Here is a 21575-nt window from a genome sequence, read left to right on the forward strand (position 1 = left end):
GTTATAATTATTAATATCGACTATGTGACATTTTATAACCCTGGTTAAACATTGTTCCCTGAATTCTTTTTCCCCTTGTTTTTTATTCTCTCATCAGAAAATAGCTCTTTATTTAAAATGCCCATTTATACCAAAAATGCTATTTTAATTTTAAAAAAATGATAAAAAAAGATTAAGTTTGTGTGTCTCCTTCTCTGATACCTATTGAAAATACAATGCAAGAACTTCTATATGGCCAGTTAGTATAGCTGGGTATGGAGACACTTCAGTAAATCAAAGAGTAAGATATCCAAGTAACAGTTAGGAAGCCTCCTGTGATGTCAGTCAGAGTGAAAATATATTTTTGCATATGAACTAAGGCATAAAGAGTAAATAAGCAAAGAAGTAGCTATAGAATATTTTCAGCCACATTTAGATAATAATTACTTCAGCCTCTTGAATGCTTTGATTTGAAAGCTATCCCTTGAAAGAGGGTTACTTCCACTAGTGGATAACTCTTCAATCTTTAACCTTAACTGTTTCAATTACATATATATAATTTATATTAGTGTAGAGTTAGAATAACTCAATACAACAACATACAATGAGGTTGTCCTCTCCCCCCTTTGTCTTAGACAGAACTTGGGACATTTTAAATCAAGATAGCACACAGCCTTTGAAATCCTATTTCAATACCTTTACATACTGTAAATATTCCTTCACATTTGTGCCAAAGATGTAGTGAAGGTGTGTATTTTGCCATTGGTATGTATGTGTGTGTCATGATTCGTCCACGATGGGCTCATCCCCTTCCTAGACAGAAAGGATGGCAGTAGCCCTCATCTCTCACAGAGCCAGGACTCTTTGAAATTGAAAAGGAAAGAGTTTCTAAACTCGTTACCAGCTCTGTGTCAGTGTCTCTGCCTGATGCAGAGTATCATAGCCAACTCTGTGGGAAAAACAAATACTAAATTCTTCTTATGTGATGCAGACAGATCAGAAGGGGAAAGATCAAGAGTATCTTTCCTTTTTAGTGGTAAAAAGAAAACCAAAGAAATGGAAGATGAATCAAGAGTCTTTTATGTAAGTAAAAAGTGTAACCAATAGATATTTTTCAACAGCAAAAAAAGCCCTGTGCTATAAAGATTATATAATTAATCAAGATTATGTGTACCTTTCCAGAGTGAAATTCATGTATGTTTAATCTGTTTTTCAGAATCCTCAGTCAGTAGCAGCTCCCCTGGATCAGGTCCCAGTTCCCCAAGCAATGGTCCGACCAGCAGTGCAACAGAAAATGAAACCTCAGTTTTGCCATCTAACATTCAAGCTGAGGTACGACTCATTGTTGTGTACATAATTGATCAGATTTCTAGACTGAAGAGGATGGAAAATTTGATTTGATCATACTCACAAGCAGAGTAATTGGGGTACCAGGACACTTGAAGCTGACAGCTCGTGTTATATGTGTGATATCTCTTTATGTATATGAGATGCATGTTCAGTAGACTCTATGTTAACAAAAGTTCAGGGAAAAGTAGCAGTAGTGCTACTGGAAGAGTGGAGGGAGCCATGAAAGGAACTTGGTTACAGAATACTGCCCTCTGGGATGACCTGGAAGAGGTGCTCAGTGCTGAATGCTGATACAGAACTCCTGCGTACAAAGCAGTGGTTTAGGCATTGGTGATTCTAACGCGTAAGAGCTAAGGTGGTCCCAGGTTCAGATGAATGTTAAAGTAGATTTCTTTAATCACAGTGTTGGAGTCAGGTGACTAAATCCTTGTCACATCTCCCTTTTATTTTACTATATCTCAGTTTCCTTATCAGGGCAGTACTTAACCACCGTAAATGTCGTGCCAGAATTCTTGAATACTTGTTTTGTAAAGTGAGATTGTAAACGGAAGGAATCTTAACTACTCCTTATTCTGTTTCATACATACGTGCCTATAACAACAGGAATGCAGATGGTAAATCAGTTGTGATAAACCTCATTTAGCACAGATGACATGCCCAAGTCATGCTTTCCATGGCAATATTGTAAAGGGACAGTAAACTAATTTGACTAAGAGAGACTCAAATTCCACAATGTACTATATCCAGCCTATACTTACCACAGTTCCTGTTTTGGTGGCAAGGTTTTCTATTAATTGTTGTTTTATGCTGTTTATGTAAGAAAAATCGGATAAGAAAATGTGATTCAACAGAGTTTTAGTTAATGGAGCTGTTTCTCCAGGTCAGTGGCAGGACATTCACCTAAAAAAAAAACCTGGAATGGGCAGTTCAACCTCCAGCAGTGACTTTTCCCCATAATGAATTAATTGTGTGTGTGAACTATGATCCAGGGGGCAGGTGGGTGACCTCTGCACACTGATTAGTAGCCTCTCTCTGGCCCGTAACCAAAAAGAAAAAAAAATTGCATTGATGGCTAACATGTGGTCTTGTCTCATAGCCCCCCATATGTGATTGCAAAGAAATTTAAATGATGCAGAGTAAGATCCATCATTAGGATTAGATCAGATCCTAGATCAGTGGAATTAAGTTGTTTGATTTACTACTGGGAATGTTTTAGATAATATTTTGGGTAATATGTGGGTGCTATTATGTGCTGTATGAAACAGGGAATCTTATCCAATTGGATCTTTTACTGACTTGAGGATTCTACAAAATGGAAGGGCAGTAATGTCTCAGACTGCTACATGGTGCTCATGACTTTGCGTGTTACAGTTTCTGGACACTTGCACCGTCAGAAATACATACAGGCTGGTCAGGCTGGTGGTCTCTGGGGAGATTTGGAAAGTTTGTAGCAAGAACCAGCAGTTATACTCTGTTTGCTAGCAGAACATTACACTGCATATTATTTGCCACTTCTGTGCCAGACGTCAAAAATTATAACCCCAACATTCATTCAAAGATGCTCAAAGGAGCCTAAAATGTTCCTTTAGAAGTTGAGCTCTGCATGCTGGCATCGGTCACTTCACTTGGTGAAATGTGCTAAGAAGCTGAAACTACAGACTTCCACTTCAGGACGCAGTTGGGAATTTCTTTACCCCTCTGGTTACTTGACTCTCCGTACTGTGGTCCTGTGGGTTCAAACATTTTCCATAAATCTCAGCTTCAGTGATTCGTATTTCAGTGGGATTTTCTTTGGTAGTTTAACAGCAGCCAAACTCCTACATATCTCTCTCCTAGTTCAGTGTTAGCCAGCTCACAAAAGCTATACAGCTAATCAATTTTTAATCCAATTCACAAAGTACAGAAGTTTCTAATAATAGGTTGAGTGTTCCAAAATCACCCAAAATATCACTTGTTTTTCTGTAATCCCTTATGACTCACATGGCTGTTGTTTCATAATCGTTGTTGTGACATTTGCAGTAAGTGTTGTGCTCATATCTGAGTGGGTGGATGGCTGCGGTTTTCATGGCAGCAAATAAAACACTTTTTGCTGGGGAAAAACAGGTTGCTATGACAGAGTCATTTACCAGTAAAACATGAGTCAGTACCGTAAATGATTACACTCCAGTGCAGGGACAGAATTAGAGCATTATCAGTAATGAAACAGATTTTTAAAGTATTTTTACCACATCCATTGAAATAGTGAGACTTTTAAATGGTTTACTCTCTGGAGTAGGCATTCTGGTGGGTAGACAGTTACAATTTTTTGAATGAACAATGGTGCCCTGCACATGCTGCAGCTTTGCAGATAATCTTTTACTATCACAGTTCCCTTAATGGCGCTTTCACTACCATTTGTTAAAACACTGGTCTCATTATATGAAACTTGAAAGTTGAACTCAGGATTTTAATTGCACCTTATAAATAAAATCCTGTTTTTATTAGGCACAGTTGTCTCCAGTATCATCAAGGTTCACTGCAGTAGCTATTTGTCTCCTATAGCATGCCATACTCTTTCAGGTCACATGCTGTGCTGGGGCTAAATCTTACTTGCCTGAGAAATGCAAGCAGAATTGAGCCCCTGCACAGCACGTCCCTTGAGTTCACAGGGACAACCTGCTTTAGTCATGTGAAATGATTAATTTTAGGCATTCGTGGTCTGGTCAAAAGCCATTGAAGGCAATGGAAAGTTTCCAGTTGGTGTAACAGGGCTTCAGATCAATTTCTTTCTTCTATTTGTGATTTGGAAAGCAGGATTTCCTAGAATAACACTTGATTATACAGGAGACATAAATTAAATTACATAAGTGACAGATAAACACGTATTTGTTTTGTAACACTCCATAGCCCCATGCTTTTAATACTCAGCTCCTTGAGTTGATCTTTGTAAGAAGTCAGTGGAAAAATGTGTAGGTTTGTGACCAGCTGATGAGGTCACGTGTTTGTAAAGTGACTCCAAATTAATTTTTTCAAAGATCATCCCGAAAGCCTCAAGAAAGACAAGTGTAAGTAATTGTGAATATTGAAAGCTGTGACAATTAGCTCCACAACTGACCAGTATTAAAGCTTAACCATTTTGTCTTCTCCTCGTCATCTATAAATGTCCATATAAACATGCACACGTAGGTGTTCCTGCCTCTCAGCAGGTCCCACAGCACAACCAAAGCATGGTTGCTCATGGTTACTTGTTGATCATCGTGCTCTGTTACACTGAGTTCTTCTACTCTATTTTGAGAAAGAGGATAACTCTGTTGACAGGCTATTTTAAGCATCAGTAAGCAGGATCTATGGACCCAGGGAGTGGGTATGCAGAGGAGCAAGTAGGGCCTGTTTCTCTTTGGGGTAATTTCGGTGCTAGTCCAAACCACCATGTCTGCCAAGGACATGGCTTAGCCGTCATGCTGCCAAATAACTCTTGGCAACTCCTGTGTGTGCCGCCATTGAAAGGTCTTGTTGGCTGTGTAAAAAGAAAAGCTGCAGCTGGGATTACAAATTTCTGCCTCTGGGAGACCCTGCTTGAGCAGGGTGGTTGGATTAGATGACATCCAGTGGTCCCTTTGAACCTTACCCATTCTGGGATTCTGTGATGCACAGAGGACCCTTATCTGTGCAGGTGGGCTACTACATTTATTTTGGAAGATGAAGTTAAATTGATGCTTAGGATAATATTACCTGGAAAAAAAATTAAAAATCAGTCACTTACCCAAAGGAAAATTACAGGTTATTATCACTATTAGAAATTAAAGTAAGATGCTTTTAGTAATTAACTCCTGTTTTCACCATTAAACTGTTGTGGTAAATAACATCACTTCCTGATCAAACTATCATGCCTGACCTTAGTGTGGTAGTGTGTTTTACTGCTGTACTCCCTGCCACTGTTATTTTTATTAATTCAGATCTTAGAAGGTAATAGTGGCATACCAAAAACCAAATATTAAACATAAATCTTTCAAGTGGCTTTGTATCAATGCTGCTACAAATTTGATTATATTCTAGGAGGCACATTAAAGTGTCCTTTTTCACTTAAATATTTGTAAACTCCCTCCATAATGTTTCCATAGTTTTGATACTAAATCCATACTTGGATTTATTCATGGTCAAAGGTGGATGTTATCAAGGCAAGACACTGTTAGCCAGGAGTTAATGTAATATACAAGTGGAGCTTCTTTGTTTCCTACGCTATCTGTTGACATTCCCTAGGTACCAAAAGAAAATTACAAGGATAGACTTCTACTGTTATTGTCTCAGTGATAGGTCGTATCTCCAAACAAACTGTATGAGGAAGGTTATGTTTTGGAATAACATCCTGTGTTTTTGTGCTTAACCACTTTTCATTGATGGTCTGAAGTTGCATTGTATTAGCACGAAGTATTTTACAGAGTTAATTGATATTCCAGGTTTGTCCGGGGGAAAATCTACAGCTCCCCACAACATGCTTGACAAGTTATTATATTTACTTTAGTCAAAGCCCGAGTGTGCAGTATCCCTCTTGGAGGTGGTCTATTATTGGAGTCCCATATGCTTTTTGTTTGGGAAGAAAGCAGTCACTGTGTCATACTGTTACACAGGGTATTCTTTTTCAAGGATGTTGTTCCCTTGGGGACCATATCATGCCAGAGTTCCTAAGTCCATAAGACCTTTGTAGCTCTTATTGAGTCAAAGTTCTGGGAGGGAAGCAAGAGTTAAACAGAAAATATAATTCAAGCAACTATACTAGACCACATGTTGAAAAATATCACTGTTCAAGCAGAAAGGCAAAGGCTTCAAAAAGATCCCTGATGTGGTAATCTTTTTATGTTTCTTCCCAATTAATCTATGGAAATAAAAAGGGTGATCTTTGTAGAATGTCTGGTTTTATTTTATAGTAATTAAAAATATATCAGCAGTTCCATGTCCTTGAAAACTATACCACAAGTCTTCAAAAGAAGTGTTAAAACTTTTAACTTGAACAGATTAGCAAAGCTGTGAGGGGTATCCCATTATCGAAGAATGACAGGATGCTGGTTTTGTATAAATTCAGACAGAACGAGAGAGAGAGAGAGAGAGAGAGTCTGTTATTTTAAATGGCAGATGCTTTGCTTTCTACACAGAATTTCCATGTTAATGGAAATAAATAATGTGCCTGAAACATACCCATATCATAATTTGGCTAACAAAAGACATGGTCTAGTTAAAAACCACATTTCGTACCTTACAGCTAAAGTCATAACAACCGTGGTGAAGGTTTAATACATCCATAGTCATGATTCAGCTGGATATAAGCCTGAATTCACTGGATAAATTCCCCCTGAGTTTGTTGGAGGGACTGTCCAGTTGATGAGAAGAACTGATGTTGAGTTGATGAGAAGTTGATAATATGACCCAGGAATCCTCAAGATTTCAGCTTCCATGGAAATTTGATTTACTAACCAAGGAATAATCCCAGACACATATCAGCTGTTTTCTTAAGAAAATAACTATCAGCAGTGTTTTCACAGGGACAGTTATTTTCTATATCTGGAGCTACAGATTGGGTAGCAAACCAATGACTGGTACATAATTGGCTGTGTATTGGGATAAAAGCATAAAATAACCAAGGTAAAAAGCTTGGAGATTAACTTTCATTGGTTTTCCCCTTTATTCCAGCACCTGGTTTCCCAGCAGCGCCTTTTGATACAGGATGAATCAATGAACTTGTTGAGTCTGTACACATCTCCTTCTCTGCCCAACATTACCTTGGGACTTCCAGCAATACAACCTCAAATCAGCGTAAGTGACCAGTCTCAAGCCTTCCTGCATAGGTTTGCATCCAGAAAACCTACTTTCTGATTTTTCTCTTTATATTTTTAGCATTTTGGAACACAAGCAATTCAGAGTAGGAACCAGATCTCTCTATGCATTGGGCACAACTTGAAAGCAGTGTTCATTCTTGATCTCAAATAAACAAGTGCTAGTGTGGATCTTAGCTAAGTACAGGCCACATGCATTGCATTTATGCCAGATAACAGATTTCAGATGTGGCAAGAAGTATATTAGGAGATTATTTAGTAGAAAAGTTTAAATCATTTGATAATTTCTGTCTGTATCTTTTTAATTAGATTCCAGCAAAGACTTAAACTGAGCTGGAACGTTGTAGGAGAAGAATGTAGTATTCCTCTAGCTCAGTAAAATACCTGAAAATTTTGCTACTTTCAAAATTTACAGCAGGTCAAAATTTACCTGCTTTCCAACAACAACAACAACAAAGTAAAAATGCTGATACGTGGTGGTTCTATACAACAGTGTGGGAGTTGGTAACTTCTATGAAGAAGTTAGGGGTCGTAAGCACAGGTTTCAGTGGAGGTAAAAAAAATATTAAATCTATAAAATCCACAATGGTTTGTAATCATGCTACTTAAATCCAGTGCTAAATGTAGTTTCAAGTCAAAGTTTCATGTTATTTTATGGCTTTTTCAATACATTTACTATTCTTAGCAGTAATGTATTGCTGCAATCTAACATTTTAACATCAGGTACAGAACCTTGCAAAGAAAATTATGTAAGCCTGAAATCAGTTCTCTCATTTGCAAATTTAGCAAATTTTGCTAATTTGCTAAATATTAGCAAAATATTGTTTTTGAGGAGTGGAAAAATTGAACATCATGAAAAGTAGTGCTTACTTTCTTAGAAGATATCATCAAAAATTTCTTAGCTATTTCACAAAAATATAACTAGCTTCAAAGTAAATTTTTAACATTAAAAAGAAATAAAAATATGTTTCATTTGCTCACTCAAATCTTACAAGCTTTTGATGTGGCCAACTAGCACCAAATATTACTTTTGGCATTAGAAAAAACAAAGGGATTGATTTATACAAGTAATGTTTATTTCTGTTACTAAAACAAGCAGTTGCAAATTGAATGTAAAGCTTACTTTGGTGTTTTTTTTTCAGGGGAGGGAGATAGCAGTGTGAAGTAAGCATACACCAAAAATAAAAAAAATTGGTGAAAACCTTATTTTAGAATTTATTGGAATTCACATTATCAGAGATACTGTTTTTACTATGACTTGCCATAAGTGGTTATCTGCAAGCCTCAACGTGCATATTTCTGTTAGGATATTATTCTTGCTGTAAGAATTGTTATTCTGCTTGAACTACTATTTCAAGATTTTTTTTTTTTAAATAGGCAAAGAACAAAGTAATATAAAGTACATTTGCAATTATGAAGGGCCAAAACTTCCAAAAGCTTTAAATCAATAACTGTGCAATTCATAAGGCACTTCAGAATGCCACACACATAAAACATCTCTTGATGATTCTGTAGATGAGAGTTTAACTGTATAAGTTTATTTTGCAAAGGGTAAAACTTACATTTGTGCTGTCCTTCAGGGAGTCAGGGAGTGCTCCAGGAAAAGTAATAGCTTCCCACTACTACAGGTAACTATTTTGTTTTGCTGATTGGCTTGCTGTGTGATGGAAAGTTACGTGAAAAACCAAGCCTTGCCTATTTCAAACTCAATGCAAACTATTTCCTCTGACCCTCTAGTTTCCTGTGCAGGAGGCTGTGCAAAGGTCTTTAGGAATTTTAAGGATAGGTCCCATCCTTGCATTAATAATATTCTAACTAATTCCTTATGCTTTGGCTTTTATTGCTGATTTTTTTTTCAACTGGTTTCAGTACTCAGTTTCTCACAGCATTGCATTTAACTGGCATGTCCCTCCTTTTCATCTCATAGTCAAAGTGTAAGATAGGGATGTTAACCTTTTCTCCTGTATGTGTTCATGAAGACATAAGGCCATCTAATCAAGCAGAGGTATAAATGGCCCCTTACTTCTTTGGAAAGCAGTTACCAATGGTGTTGTTCTTTGACAGGCTTCGTCATCATTCAAAGAAAAGCAGAAGGGGGAGACCCCGCCACTTAGACAAGGAGTGGCCCTGGCTGGACAGTATGGAGGAAACATTCCTCCATCATCAACTCATCCTCACATTGCTATGGAGGGAAAGCCAAACAGCAGCCACCAAGCTCTCTTGCAGCATCTGTTACTGAAAGAACAAATGAGACAGCAAAAACTTCTTGTGACTGGTAATGATCAAAGCTCCAGCAATGCTAATTTAAGATGTTTTTTAATGACATTTGTGTTCGGTTTAAACTAAATGCGGTAATACAAATACCACACATCCTAACTCTTGGGAAAAGTGGAAGGGTGGAAGAAAAAAGGAGAGCATCTTTGTTTTCCCTTTTAATGATTCTGTTCCAGTATGTTAGCCTGAAAGAATTCAATGATTACAGAAAAGAGAAAATGATTACTTCATCACATTCTTTTGTAGCAGCTGAACTTCCCAGCATGGCAAGGCACGTGATACACGTCCCACTGCATCAGTGCAGATGCAGAGTTCTGCAATATACACCCCTCTCCTTACTGAAAGCTTTCTTTCCTGTTAGAACTATTAGTTGTTTGTTTTTTACAGGGGAGTGAAATGTCCCTGTTTTGCAGGAGCGGTTCCTCTTCATCCACAGTCTCCTCTAGCAGCAAAGGAGAGAGTCTCACCTGGCATAAGAGCTGCCCACAAACTGCCTCGTCACAGGCCACTGAACAGAACCCAATCTGCTCCTCTTCCTCAGAGTACTTTGGCCCAGCTGGTCATCCAGCAGCAACACCAGCAGTTTTTGGAGAAGCAGAAACAATACCAGCAGCAGATCCACATGAATAAGGTGAGTTCCCAAAGTAAAGAATTTCCAATCAATTTAAAGATGGAAACTAAGAATGAAAATTAATTATTGGCACCATGACATCATGGAAAATAGAGAGGTTCTTGCAGGAGTATCTTTTTTGTTTATGCATAGTTGATACGTACATTTTTTATGGATCTTAATTTTAAGGTTCTGAAATAGGCTACAATTCAACAAAATAGAGTTGCTCACAGTTTTACCTGACAAGTGTTTTCCTGTTGAATGGTAAATTATGTCTTAAAAATTGATATGTACTTCTGAGCTGCAGCAATGACTCCACTTGCTGCTTTTGAATTGTATTAAAACTTTTCTTATTGTGGACTAGAATGTTGCATAAATAGATAACTCATTTGAACTCAAATCAGCTTATTAAATTGATGGGTTTACATATGAAACTTACTTAACATCTGGAGAAATTTTTAATCAGTATTTATCTAACTGATTTTTCTCTGTGAGTAGCATGAAAGTTTTTTACCTGTATGATGATATAAAATGACCATATAAGGAGAAAGAGAAAAATATCCTGTAGCTGGTATCTGACACAGAGTTGAATAGTGTAGTACAAGGTTGCCTATACAGTAACACCTTATTCTGAGCAGGGAGAAAGGAAAGAAGAAAAGAGACCATCCATTAATAAACAAAGAGCAACAGATTCTAAATAGATTTATCAGGAAGCAATAATTCTACAACAAAATCGAGTTGCTACCTGCTCTGAAATTAAGATATGCAAGTAATTGCATATTTTTATTTGGAGAACATTTTTCTCCACTTAGTACACAGCTTTCCACAATTTGTTTGCTGAAGCTCCACTAGTATTACAAAGATTTAATTACGTATCTTTAGTTGTCTTCTGTTATTTTAGTGTTACTCAATAACTATATATAAAGAGGCAATGTCAAAGAAGAAAAGATGAAAAGTGGACGTTCAGTTCTTGTACCTAAGGAAAAAAAAAATCAATCCACCTTACTTACTGTGTGAATTTCCCAGGGGTTACTGATTCTTTGGAATCTACTAAGAATTCCCAACAAAATTAGAAACAAACCTAGAGTTTAAGTACATACTTTGTACAGTGGTTTGGTTATTAAATCTTGTCTTAATTAGGAAAAATGAAGACCAGAAAACTTCAAAGTTCAGAGCTGATCCTTGCATGTTAACCCCTCTCAGCTTGGGTGTTTTGATTACTCAACTAGGACTCCAGTTGGCTTTTCTTTGAGTATGCATTCCATATGTTTAATCAAGATGGCATATGTATATCTCATAGCCTCAGGTTTTGAAAATATTTCACCTTCCCTAAATTGTCTAAAAAGACTTTTTAACTGCTAAAGTACTGAGTCTTTGTACTACAAACCCACCAATTCATGCATTCCTCACAAAAAAAGAACCCCACTGATGTGGTTTTTTTAGATAATATGGTTATTGATATAAATTCTACCATAGCATTTGGGGCTATGTGATATGGCATTATGAGCATTTGTCCCCAGCCTGAAAATGAAACTTGAGACACATAACCGTATATTTCTAGTAGGACTAGGAATGCATTGCATCTTACCAGAGAAAGATGGCATAGGGAAGGAAAAAGATTGGAGTTGGTTCATGATAATGCTTGTTTCAGTATTTTTTGTTTTTCAGTTGAACTGCAATGAAAATACACGCTAATGAGGCTAATTCCCTCTCATACTTGAAATATGCCTTCATTTTCACATGGTTCTTTGTGATGAAGAGACAAAACTGGTGAATCTAGCTTTTATTCTGTACAGTATCGTCCATATACATATGCAGAGAGTGGCCCTATCCTAGGGCCTCTCTCTGCCTTGAACCTCCATAACCTACTTTTGCCCCAAGAGCTTCTTGGTCTCCTTTACCCCTACTCCCAGAGCAACCAGGCTTCTTTAGGAGCACAGTAACTCCTCAGAGCAGTAAATGCCTGAGGAGGAATGAGATCATGTTGCAGCCAGAGAAGCAATGGGTTTTCTGAGGATGCATTTGTTTTGTCAGACTTTAAAGTTTGCAGCATTTAGATTCTTCTCCATGCTCAGAAGAATCATTTTGAAGAAGAGTACTGGAAAATGTGTCTGTCCTCTGCAAACACACAGAAAGACAGGGGGCTTCCTTATCTGCTTGCAGAACCTGATTTTTATAAACTGGAATTTAAGGGTAGACAGTGGACAAGAGAGTGAAAAAAAAGATCAAATCATGGAGTAGCTTTTAAGTAGCAAATTTAAAGGTGTCTTCTTTAAGCTTTTAGCTAAAAGTTCAGATTGAAATCCTGTGACTACATAAGGTTATTGAACTCTGCAAGAGTGGTAGAATATACTTTGTTCAGGCTTAAAACTTGTCTCTGTTCACAGCTGAAGTTATTTTTTCATTATATAATTTGCATTCTTCACAATCAAACTCTGCAAAGAGAGTTATAGTTATTTGAAACTTTAAACAGTAGATATTCCAGACGAGATAGAAAAGCAACTAAATATTCTTTTTCTTAGGATAAGTTTGGACATGTATCAAGTGAACACGTGAGCTTGTTTTTTTCTGTTGTTCTGTCCTTTACTCTTCTGTTAATGGGCTGTATAATGAAACCTGAACAGAGGTATAAATCCTGTCTTTTCAATCATAGGTTTCATTTAATAAGGAATACCCAAGGACCCTAAAAGTTTTGGTAATAAAAGACCAGAACGATTTTAAACTGTTAAGACTGTGAAATGCTAATTGACCAAGATCTTGGAGCAAATTAATGTCTTCTTTTTTATTTTCTATTTCCCTTAAGATTTTATTTCCTATGTTTAGGTCTTCATGTACTTAAGTTTTTACTATTCAGCTGAATCCACAATTTGAGTGTTTGCCCTGAGCTAAGATGACAGGGCATGTGTCAGCACTCCCTGATAACAGGTTTTGGACTGATCTCTTTGGCTGACTTATAGGTGTAACAACAAAAAGAGGAAGAGAACCACCTTTTCCTCACCCCATTGTTCTTTTATTTATCTTGTATTAAAAAAAAACAAAACACCTTTTTTTTTTTTTTTTTTTGTGAGGAAAAAATACATTCAGCAGCAAGCCAGTGCTGCTGTGAGGGTGATAACAAGAAAATCTAACATAGGTCAGAAGTAAAGGATTCCCCTGGATCATTTACATTCTGAAAAGAAACAAATCATTGCCAAAAGGTGTGCCTCTGTCCTTACTAGAAAAGAGGAGATCCCCTATGGATTATTTCTGGTCAGCTGTCAGATGCCTGGCTTTTGATGTGAGAAATGGTATATGTCTCCACTGAAGTCTGACATTTATACCTGTGGGATCTAGTACAATGACCTTCTGAAACCATTCTGTAAATGTTGACATCTCTTCCAAAAGAAGGTAAAAACCCTTGTCCCAGAATTAATAATGAATGTGAAGTAACCTGAACTCAGCTTGTCTTAGGGAAGACCAGCTTTGCCATTGTCAGCTTTAATATACTTCTGTCCAAATGACAGCTTATTTCCTCATAACGCCCTTTGATCACCATTGCAGATCTTCATTCTGCTCAATAAAGGGAGACCAAACTCCAAAACCACCAGTTAAAATTAGTGCAATTGGATACCAAAAGACCACTACTACTACTACTACAAAAAAAAAATTTAAAATCTTGATATTATTATGTATATCTGTACCTAGAAACCTTTGACCCAGCCACTGACAGAAAAAAAATGAGGATTTTGATTTAACTAATCTAAATGCAAAACCCTAGCAGAAGTGTGTGTTCAAGAAAATTTCAGAAATCAAAACATGAAGAGTACATGAATAAAGCCATCTGTCTTTAGAAGTTATTTTTGCCATGTATGATGAATAAGGCCTGCCTCTGCTGAAGCTGAAGTCTTCACTGGGGACAAGATTTTTTTTGATCAATGCAGGAACCCTATTTGTGTTCTTAAGTTGTATATTCATAGCATTTTGGCAATTTGTTTTCCATTGTAAAATTCTCTGTATTGGCGAAGTAAAGGGTAGAATAATGGAGCAGTTGGTATGTGCTCTAAAGTATGGAAGGTATATGGATAATGTTAAGGCTTATATAAGAAACACCTGAATTTCTAGAATGTTGGTTGGTTTAAAGCATCTCTGTATAGGCAATTGGTGACCAGGAAAGCCTGTGAGGTAAAAAAATATGTAGGAAGTGAATATTCATTAGTACTTAGATGGTGTTTTCAGTTTACCAATGTCTCTTAATAAAACAATTAAAATAATACAGAAATTTATGTTGATAGAAAAATAGAACTATTATTTATTGCCAGTAGGAAAATTGAAAAAAAAATATAGTTAACCCTAGGTTAATCATTCATTTCTCTGAATGATGTTTAATGGAAGGGGGAAGACCAGGTTCAGCAGTAGTAAATCAATCTAGCTTCATTAAACATATTACACTGAGGTTTTGGCTTTGCAGCTTGCAAATCTGACTAGCATCTTCTGTAGGGGACAGATAATCTTTCAAATATTGGTAATAGCTGGGGATTATTTGGGAAAAAACTAAAAGGAACTGCTGTCTCTTTGGAACTGGACAATGCCCAGAGCATTTTCTCCTTTATTGAGAACTAATGTTTAAACCATAAAGCAGAAGAATGATTTTGAAAGATAAATACATCCCTTAGAAATATTGGTGCTACATGAGTAAGAGAGACAGCAGGAAGCAGGTGCCAAGTTGTTTTCAGTGCAGCTAACAATGTGCATACAACACACATAGCTGGTAATCTGACTGCCATAGGGGAGAAGGGGAAAAAGTGTTCTGTAAGAGTATACATGAGCTATTAGAAATGACTGTCATGCATTTTAATGAACAGTTAATCAAGGATGGAAATGTGTTGGTTGGCTGCTGCAGGACTTCATTATTTTGTCTTTTTGTAAAGATATCTTATTTAAAACACTGTATTGTACAAGGGCATTTAACTTCAAAGGAGAAAATGACAGATTCTGCAGCTGAAGGACCTATAAAATGGTCTATTGCAGTGTCCAGATTATTTAGTCTTCCATTTTTCTGTACAACCAAACAGGTTAGGATATGTTTGATGTATTTTTCTTTGATTGGACTCTTGCAGTTATCCAATGGAGTTGATAGCTGTAAATACTTCCTCTCCTGCTGATACTATTTACTTTGACTCATGCATATCCCTTATAGCTTAATTTCCTGAAGATAAAAGCAAAAAATATATAGGTTATATTAGCATGAAGACATATTTTTTAGTGACCACTTAAATTGGAATAGGTGATAGCAGTAAAATATAATCAACACGTGCAGCACTTAATTTATTTGGGAAATAAACTATGGTTTTGTTATTATTTTTAAATATAATTCCACTAAAACTCAGATTAAGCAATTACTTTTTCAAAATAAAAAGAGATGCATTAAAATTAGGAGAAATTCCTTCATGTAGCTACAGATGAAGTCAGAAAAAAAAGGGTAAGTGGGGGTTTAAAGTGAAAGGTTTAAACATTAAGTGTGAGCAGAAGTATCCAGCTGCGCAGTGAAAGGACCTGAGCAGCATTTCATTCAGAACATTTTCTGCTGTGTAACCCATCTTTAGATAGAGAAGGTAGAAGTACTGACTGTAAACTGCTATCTTTACATGTTTCCAGACACTGTAGGAAGTACTAGGAGATATAATTTAAAATAAGATGTTTCTGACTTAGGAGAAGTGTCCAGTAATGCTACTAGTAGAATTACTGAAATAGGATGGGGCAAGCTGTCTTTAAATAAAACTTCAACAAATATGAAAGCATCGTGGAAATACACAGCAATCAGCTGTGGCTTAGCAGTCTGAGCAGTAGAAGGGATTTTCAGGTTTTGGGTCACGTTCCCCCCATTCCATCCATGCAATTTGGTCATGCTCCATCATATGAGAAGACATGACTGTAATGCCTCATAGCCCCTTGCCTGAGGCTTAGCTAAAATCACAGTAGAAAGGACGTTTTTAATAAAATTTTGTAGAAAAGAAGGTAATATAAATGAACTTTTAAAACTCTATTGAGTAAATATATAAAGACTTTAATTTCACGGAGTTTTAGAAAATTTAATTTGCTTATCTCCTCCTGTTGCTGAAATCTGGAGCAAATCACCTGCTGAGTTCCACAGCATGGGAGAAGGGTCCAAAACAGGAACACAGCAAATTGAAATGCACACAAAATCCACTCTAAGTCTCTGCAGCCCCCTTAGGTGTGCTTGTTCTTTTCACTGATTGCATGCAAGAAGTGTCTGAAGGTGATCCATATATAGATTCTATACTGCAGTCCATCATGTGCTGCCTCAGTAAGCTCAGCAGCAGATCTGTACCCATACAGCAGTGTAAAGAAGAAAGAGCCTGACATAAAAGTGAAAAAGCATAAAAGAAGGAAGAGCAGTAATGAGCTAAATATGTGTCTTAACTTTGCTGTGGGCATGCACTCATTTTCTCTTGGCTTCTCCTGCAGAAAAACCCACCTGGTGTCAAGTAACTGGCACAGGGAATGGTTTACAGATGCATCAGCCTCATTCTTGTAGTTTATATGATTATCTGTCACACAGATGTTTCAGCTTGTATTTGCTCACTTACAGCCAGCCATGCAGCCTTACCTGCTTTTCTCTTCCTGCTTGAGGAGTGGGGAAGGCTCCCCACGAATGGTTAACTAAATAACAATAATAATAATAATAGTAGTAGTAATAATAATAATAATAAGTGAAAGGAGTGTACCTGAGCTGCTTACATGCAGCTACATTTAGTACCTTCTTGGTCAGTGTCATCCCCTGAGAAACACTGGAAAAGATTTATGATGAAAGGAGGCTCTCCACATCAGTTGAAGTAGTAAGGGCATGCCACCTGCAGCATGCAGGGTACTCACGTTGTGATTTGCCAGTTACTACAGTAATGAAGAGGGATTTTTTATTTGTTTGTTTTTAGTAAGCCATTAAACTCCTATTACACCTCAAAAATGAAGGTTTGCTGTGACAATAGCCAGACAGGCTTCCTCTGAGGAATTTGTTTCTCCACTGATGTGAGGCATATGCATCAGAGCATCAATCAGAACTGTATAAATTGATCTTTCAACTCTCCTTGTTGACTTCATTAGATTTCCTAATTCCTAAATTTCCTAAATTCCTAAATGCAGCTGCAGCTTCTTGAACACAGTTTACATGACAACCCAGCATTTTTCTATGTGCACTAGCAAGCTGAATGAAACTGTATGGTCCATGGTTTGTGACAAAACCAGACATCCTGCAGCCATTCATATACTCAGTAATTTAGTATATACCACTAGCTAAAACTCAGTCTGAAACACATGACTGATGGTTGAGGGGAGACAGATGGGAAGAGGAAAGTATGTAAGAGTAAAGGTAAAGAGGGTTTATTCCCTCTCAAGATATTTGATTTAGATGATACAAAACAGTATTGACTTGAAATCAAGTGGGCCAGTTGAATAAATTATAATTACTCACTGGACCCTGCAACTTCTTACTCACGTGTCTGATTTATGAAAGTGGGGATTTTTTTCAGTTTAGGTTTTTGGACTAAGTGTGGATAATTTTGGAATGCATTGGCTTCATCTTAAACAGCAGAACACAAACTGCACACGATTGCAACACTCAGGCATCCAGCACTTCCACAGAGCTTCAAAATAGCAGTTAATGGGCTGGAGCTGGTGTTGCCCTGGGAGCTGTGTTATGTCATCATTGCTGGGACTGGGATACCTGTACAGTGCCTCACAAGGGCTGTAGTCCTTCCAGTCATGGACAGACCTGCTTGTAGTATCCTTGTGCCAAGGGATAGGGGACTCACACCAGCTCTTTGTCACTTCTCCTTTGTTGGCTTTCAGTGCCTTCATGCTTTAATTTATAGAGATGTTTGTGTGAAAATTCTCTAATTTGCCTAAAACAAAATGTTAGCCAGGTTACTAGTTTGCTTATATCTTAGTATTCCTTTATTATTTTGTGTTGTGGGTAATTAAATGTAAGATGGTATTTCTGCATTTGTCTTTGAAGAAAGACTAAGGAAGACTAATTTTTCTAGTTTGCCAGCTGTAACAGTCTAACACATGTGTCATGTTCTTCATTATCTATAAACATGGTATTTTCTGCTGCTGAAGAAAAAGTTAGCCTTTTGCTTAGGGACTTTTGTTCTTTTTTCCAGACCCATCAGTGTTTTGACGGTGCATGGCTGCATGGGTTTGCTGTGGACACTTTAATTTCATCTGTGCAGATGTAATACTTCTTTGTGTTTGGCATGAGGCAAAGGAGTCAGTGCTTGTTCCCCTCTTCTCTTTCCAGATGCTCTCAAAGTCCATTGAGCAGCTCAAGCAGCCTGGCAGTCACCTGGAGGAAGCTGAAGAAGAGCTTCATGGAGATCACTCGATGCAGGAAGAGCGAGCTCCCGCCAGCAGTGCCAGCATTAGGGCTGAGAGCAGCAGTGCTGGTGTGGATGACAGAATAGGACAGCAGGTGGGGGCTGTGAAAGTCAAAGAGGAGCCACTGGACAGTGATGAGGATGTTCAAACCCAGCAAATGGAATCTGGGGAGCAAGCTGCTTTTATGCAACAGGTAATAGGCAAAGATTTAGCTCCAGGATTTGTAATTAAGGTTATTATCTGAACATCACATGCGTTTTCTAGGCTTTGGTAAGCAATTATGTTTTGATTCACTGAGCTAGCAAATTCTGATTTACTGTTCGAAGAATTTAACAAATGCAGAAGTGTTGTATGTACACTTGAAAACATAGTGAAGCTCATTCTTATGGCCACTAATTGAGAAAATATCTGTTGCAATCAATTATGCTACATAAATCTTTGAGTAATAGCTGATAGACGTTGTATTAGCCCAGAGTTACCTTACATCGCTTAGTCCTAGGGAAAGGGAACTCGTATCACCTAGCCAGTTGAGATCAGCAAGTGATGGAATTAGTTTCCAGACCTGATTGATGAAACATTCTTCTGATTTTGAATCCTCTGACTTCTGCTTTCAGCTGTCTGTATATATTGTATCATACTATAGTCTTGAACACTGTTAATGTTAGGGTATTCTTTTCCCCAGTAGACAGGTACTGACTGCTATCTTGGTGGTCTCAGGCTGGTGTATAAAGTTAATTTAGAGAAAAGTACAAGGTGGATATTAAGAGGCAAGGCAAGGCACTGTTTTAAAATTGCATTGTTTTCTTTTTTGCACTGCTTGGTTAATTTTTCATTCTGTCTTATTTGATGATAATGTCCGCAGAGGCTTCCTTAAATGCAGCAGATGCAAGTACTGGTGAGAAGCAAAATGCAGCATTAGGTGGTTCCAGTCAGTTATCTGGACATTGCACAGCGAGCAAAGAACTGTTACCATTATCATCTGATACCCAGTCACTTGTTTGTTTTCTTTAAATGAAGACTAATTTTACAATATCTCATAACCTTTACGACGGATGGACAAATCCTAAAATAACAACTGTGCATAAAATGCCACCTCGGCAAAAGGCAGGTTCAGCTTGTCTGGGAGCTTTAGGCGGAGTTGAAAGGCGCAGCCGTGTGTGCAGCCCGCGAGCTGCATCCCTCAGAGTCAGCAGAGCAAGGCTGGGTGCAGTGCAAGGCCCTGTTTATTTAAGTCAATACTTTGTCAGGTCCCTGCTGTTCTCCTGCAGAAAAGTGATTTTGGGAGGGGGGGGCAGGAAATGCCTTATGGAAACAGGAAGCCCAAGTGATTCATGTGCTGAGGAATGCGGGGCAGGGGGGACGGGGCAGCTCTCCCTCTGTTTTTAAAGGCACTCTATGAATTGATTTATTGTCAAAGAAAATAACAAAGCGAGTAGGGAAATTGTTAAGGAAGCTTTCCAGTGAAACATTTCCTTCATATTCCCTTTTGATATGTTTACCTTGTTTTATAGGTTTACTTTTGTTAAGCTAGTTAAAGATTCATTGTATTAAGATCCCCTTTAATATGGATAATCCCAAACTGACCTGGACTCCTTGTCAGGTTTTTTTTCTATTAAAAATATTTATATTTCTAAAGCTGAGGTATTTTAAGGTGCAGTATCCGGTTTCAGAAGAGATAGTTGTTTTGCCAAATGTAGGAATTGCTCTAAAATATGTTATTAGCATGTGTTGTTTACATTATGTTCTAATACTATTCAATCTCTTCTAAAATGTTGCAACATCTAAAGATACATTATCCTTTTTCCTAGAAGATCTCCAAACAAACTTCTAAATAGTTGCTCTTAAGATAAAAGGCCTCTATAGATAGAAAAAGATTTAATTGAGAAAAACACGGGTGATTTTTATGTGGGCTTCATATTTGAAAAGAAATCTTTCTCCATCCTGGATGAAAAAAATACATTTACATTCAACAAGTGAAGGCTATAAAAGTGAAATTACATGTGTTTCCCATTCTGTATATTTTTAATTTTCTTTGAAATCTGACTTCAGCTTCATCAAAAAGGGATAGTGCATCTTTTAAAATACATTTGGGGAGAAATTTGCAATTGAGAAGAGTTTTGTACAATATCACTTGAAAAACGTGTATTCACAGAAGACAAAAGATATTTTTATATTGTCATTCAGGTAAGAAACCCCAATATATTAGTGTACTTTAACTTCAGAATCTTTCAAATTTGGATAAAATTAAAATAAGAGAAACTACCTGGAACCAGTGAAAAGGAAAACTGGGTTTAAACAACCACATTTCTAATTGATTATTGTCTCTTACATTTTAAATCTACTGTATTTATTATAATTTACACCTGTAGAGGTGATCTCATTTTGTGTTGTAAATATATTCTGTTTGTATGTTCCCTTTTTTTGCCTTCTGATATAAGTCTTTTCCTTTCTCAAATAAAGTTTTTTTTTAAAAGATCCCCTTCCAGCTATTTGACTTTGTGTAAATTTGGTAACTTAGTGGTGTTTTTGCTTTGTACAATCAAATATGTTTGCTACATGTTGTCGAAACAATTTAAACTTTCAGGAGCAAGGTTTTTTATTACACTATTCTTACAATAATTACACAAAGTCTTTTTTTTTGGTCTCTTGTTTTATCCTACATCAGCCATTATAAGTTTTAGTGAATGTGGAACAGTATTGATGCATGCTCATTTTCCCATCACAGCATCTGTCTTGAACATGTGATCATACCATCCAGGAAAGGTGTAAGTGAATCCCAGTTTCTCAGCTTCTAATGATCCAAAATTCAGATGAACTGTAATAATTTACATGACATTTCTAAAACCTGCCTGGACCCCTTATCTGAAAATGTGCTTGTACTGACCACGTAGGTATTCATCAAGACCTTTGCAAAACTAAAGTCTACCTGCAACTAAGCTGGGAGAGAGGGAGTCCGTGAACTTGGCAGACTTTAAAGCAACTGCATGAGACAGTGAAGTCCCAGTGTAGAGAACTTTCATGAAGATGTTACATAGCTTTGTGACATTTCCTGAACTTTGCTTAGGCTCTACAGAGAGAGACCTCGTACTGCATAACAAACCCTGTTGCTACAGTACATGAATTATTACTACCAAAAGAGTTTAGAAAACTATTGCATTGTAGTTCTTATAACTGTTCATTTC

The 21575-nt window shown here is 37.2% G+C and overlaps 1 protein-coding gene across 13 annotated transcripts in view; it reads left to right on the forward strand.

Moving 5' to 3' along the window:
* HDAC9 (histone deacetylase 9) overlaps positions 1-20868 on the forward strand; it is a 268924-nt gene extending 248056 nt beyond the window's left edge. For 9 of the 13 annotated variants that reach the window (XM_059844298.1, XM_059844368.1, XM_059844308.1 and 6 more), the window contains 6 exons: positions 1196-1311; positions 6994-7116; positions 8717-8764; positions 9201-9411; positions 9824-10041; positions 18317-20868. In XM_059844298.1, coding sequence (XP_059700281.1) covers positions 1196-1311; positions 6994-7116; positions 8717-8764; positions 9201-9411; positions 9824-10041; positions 18317-18637 — 1037 coding nt within the window. In that variant the 3' untranslated portion in view covers positions 18638-20868. The remainder of the gene's footprint in view (positions 1-1195; positions 1312-6993; positions 7117-8716; positions 8765-9200; positions 9412-9823; positions 10042-18316) is intronic. The other 4 variants (XM_059844326.1, XM_059844345.1, XM_059844318.1 and 1 more) reach the window with 1 other exon arrangement.
* The last annotated feature ends 707 nt before the right edge of the window (positions 20869-21575 follow it).

Source organism: Haemorhous mexicanus, chromosome 1 (genome assembly GCF_027477595.1).
Source record: "Haemorhous mexicanus isolate bHaeMex1 chromosome 1, bHaeMex1.pri, whole genome shotgun sequence".
Lineage (NCBI taxonomy): Eukaryota > Metazoa > Chordata > Aves > Passeriformes > Fringillidae > Haemorhous > Haemorhous mexicanus.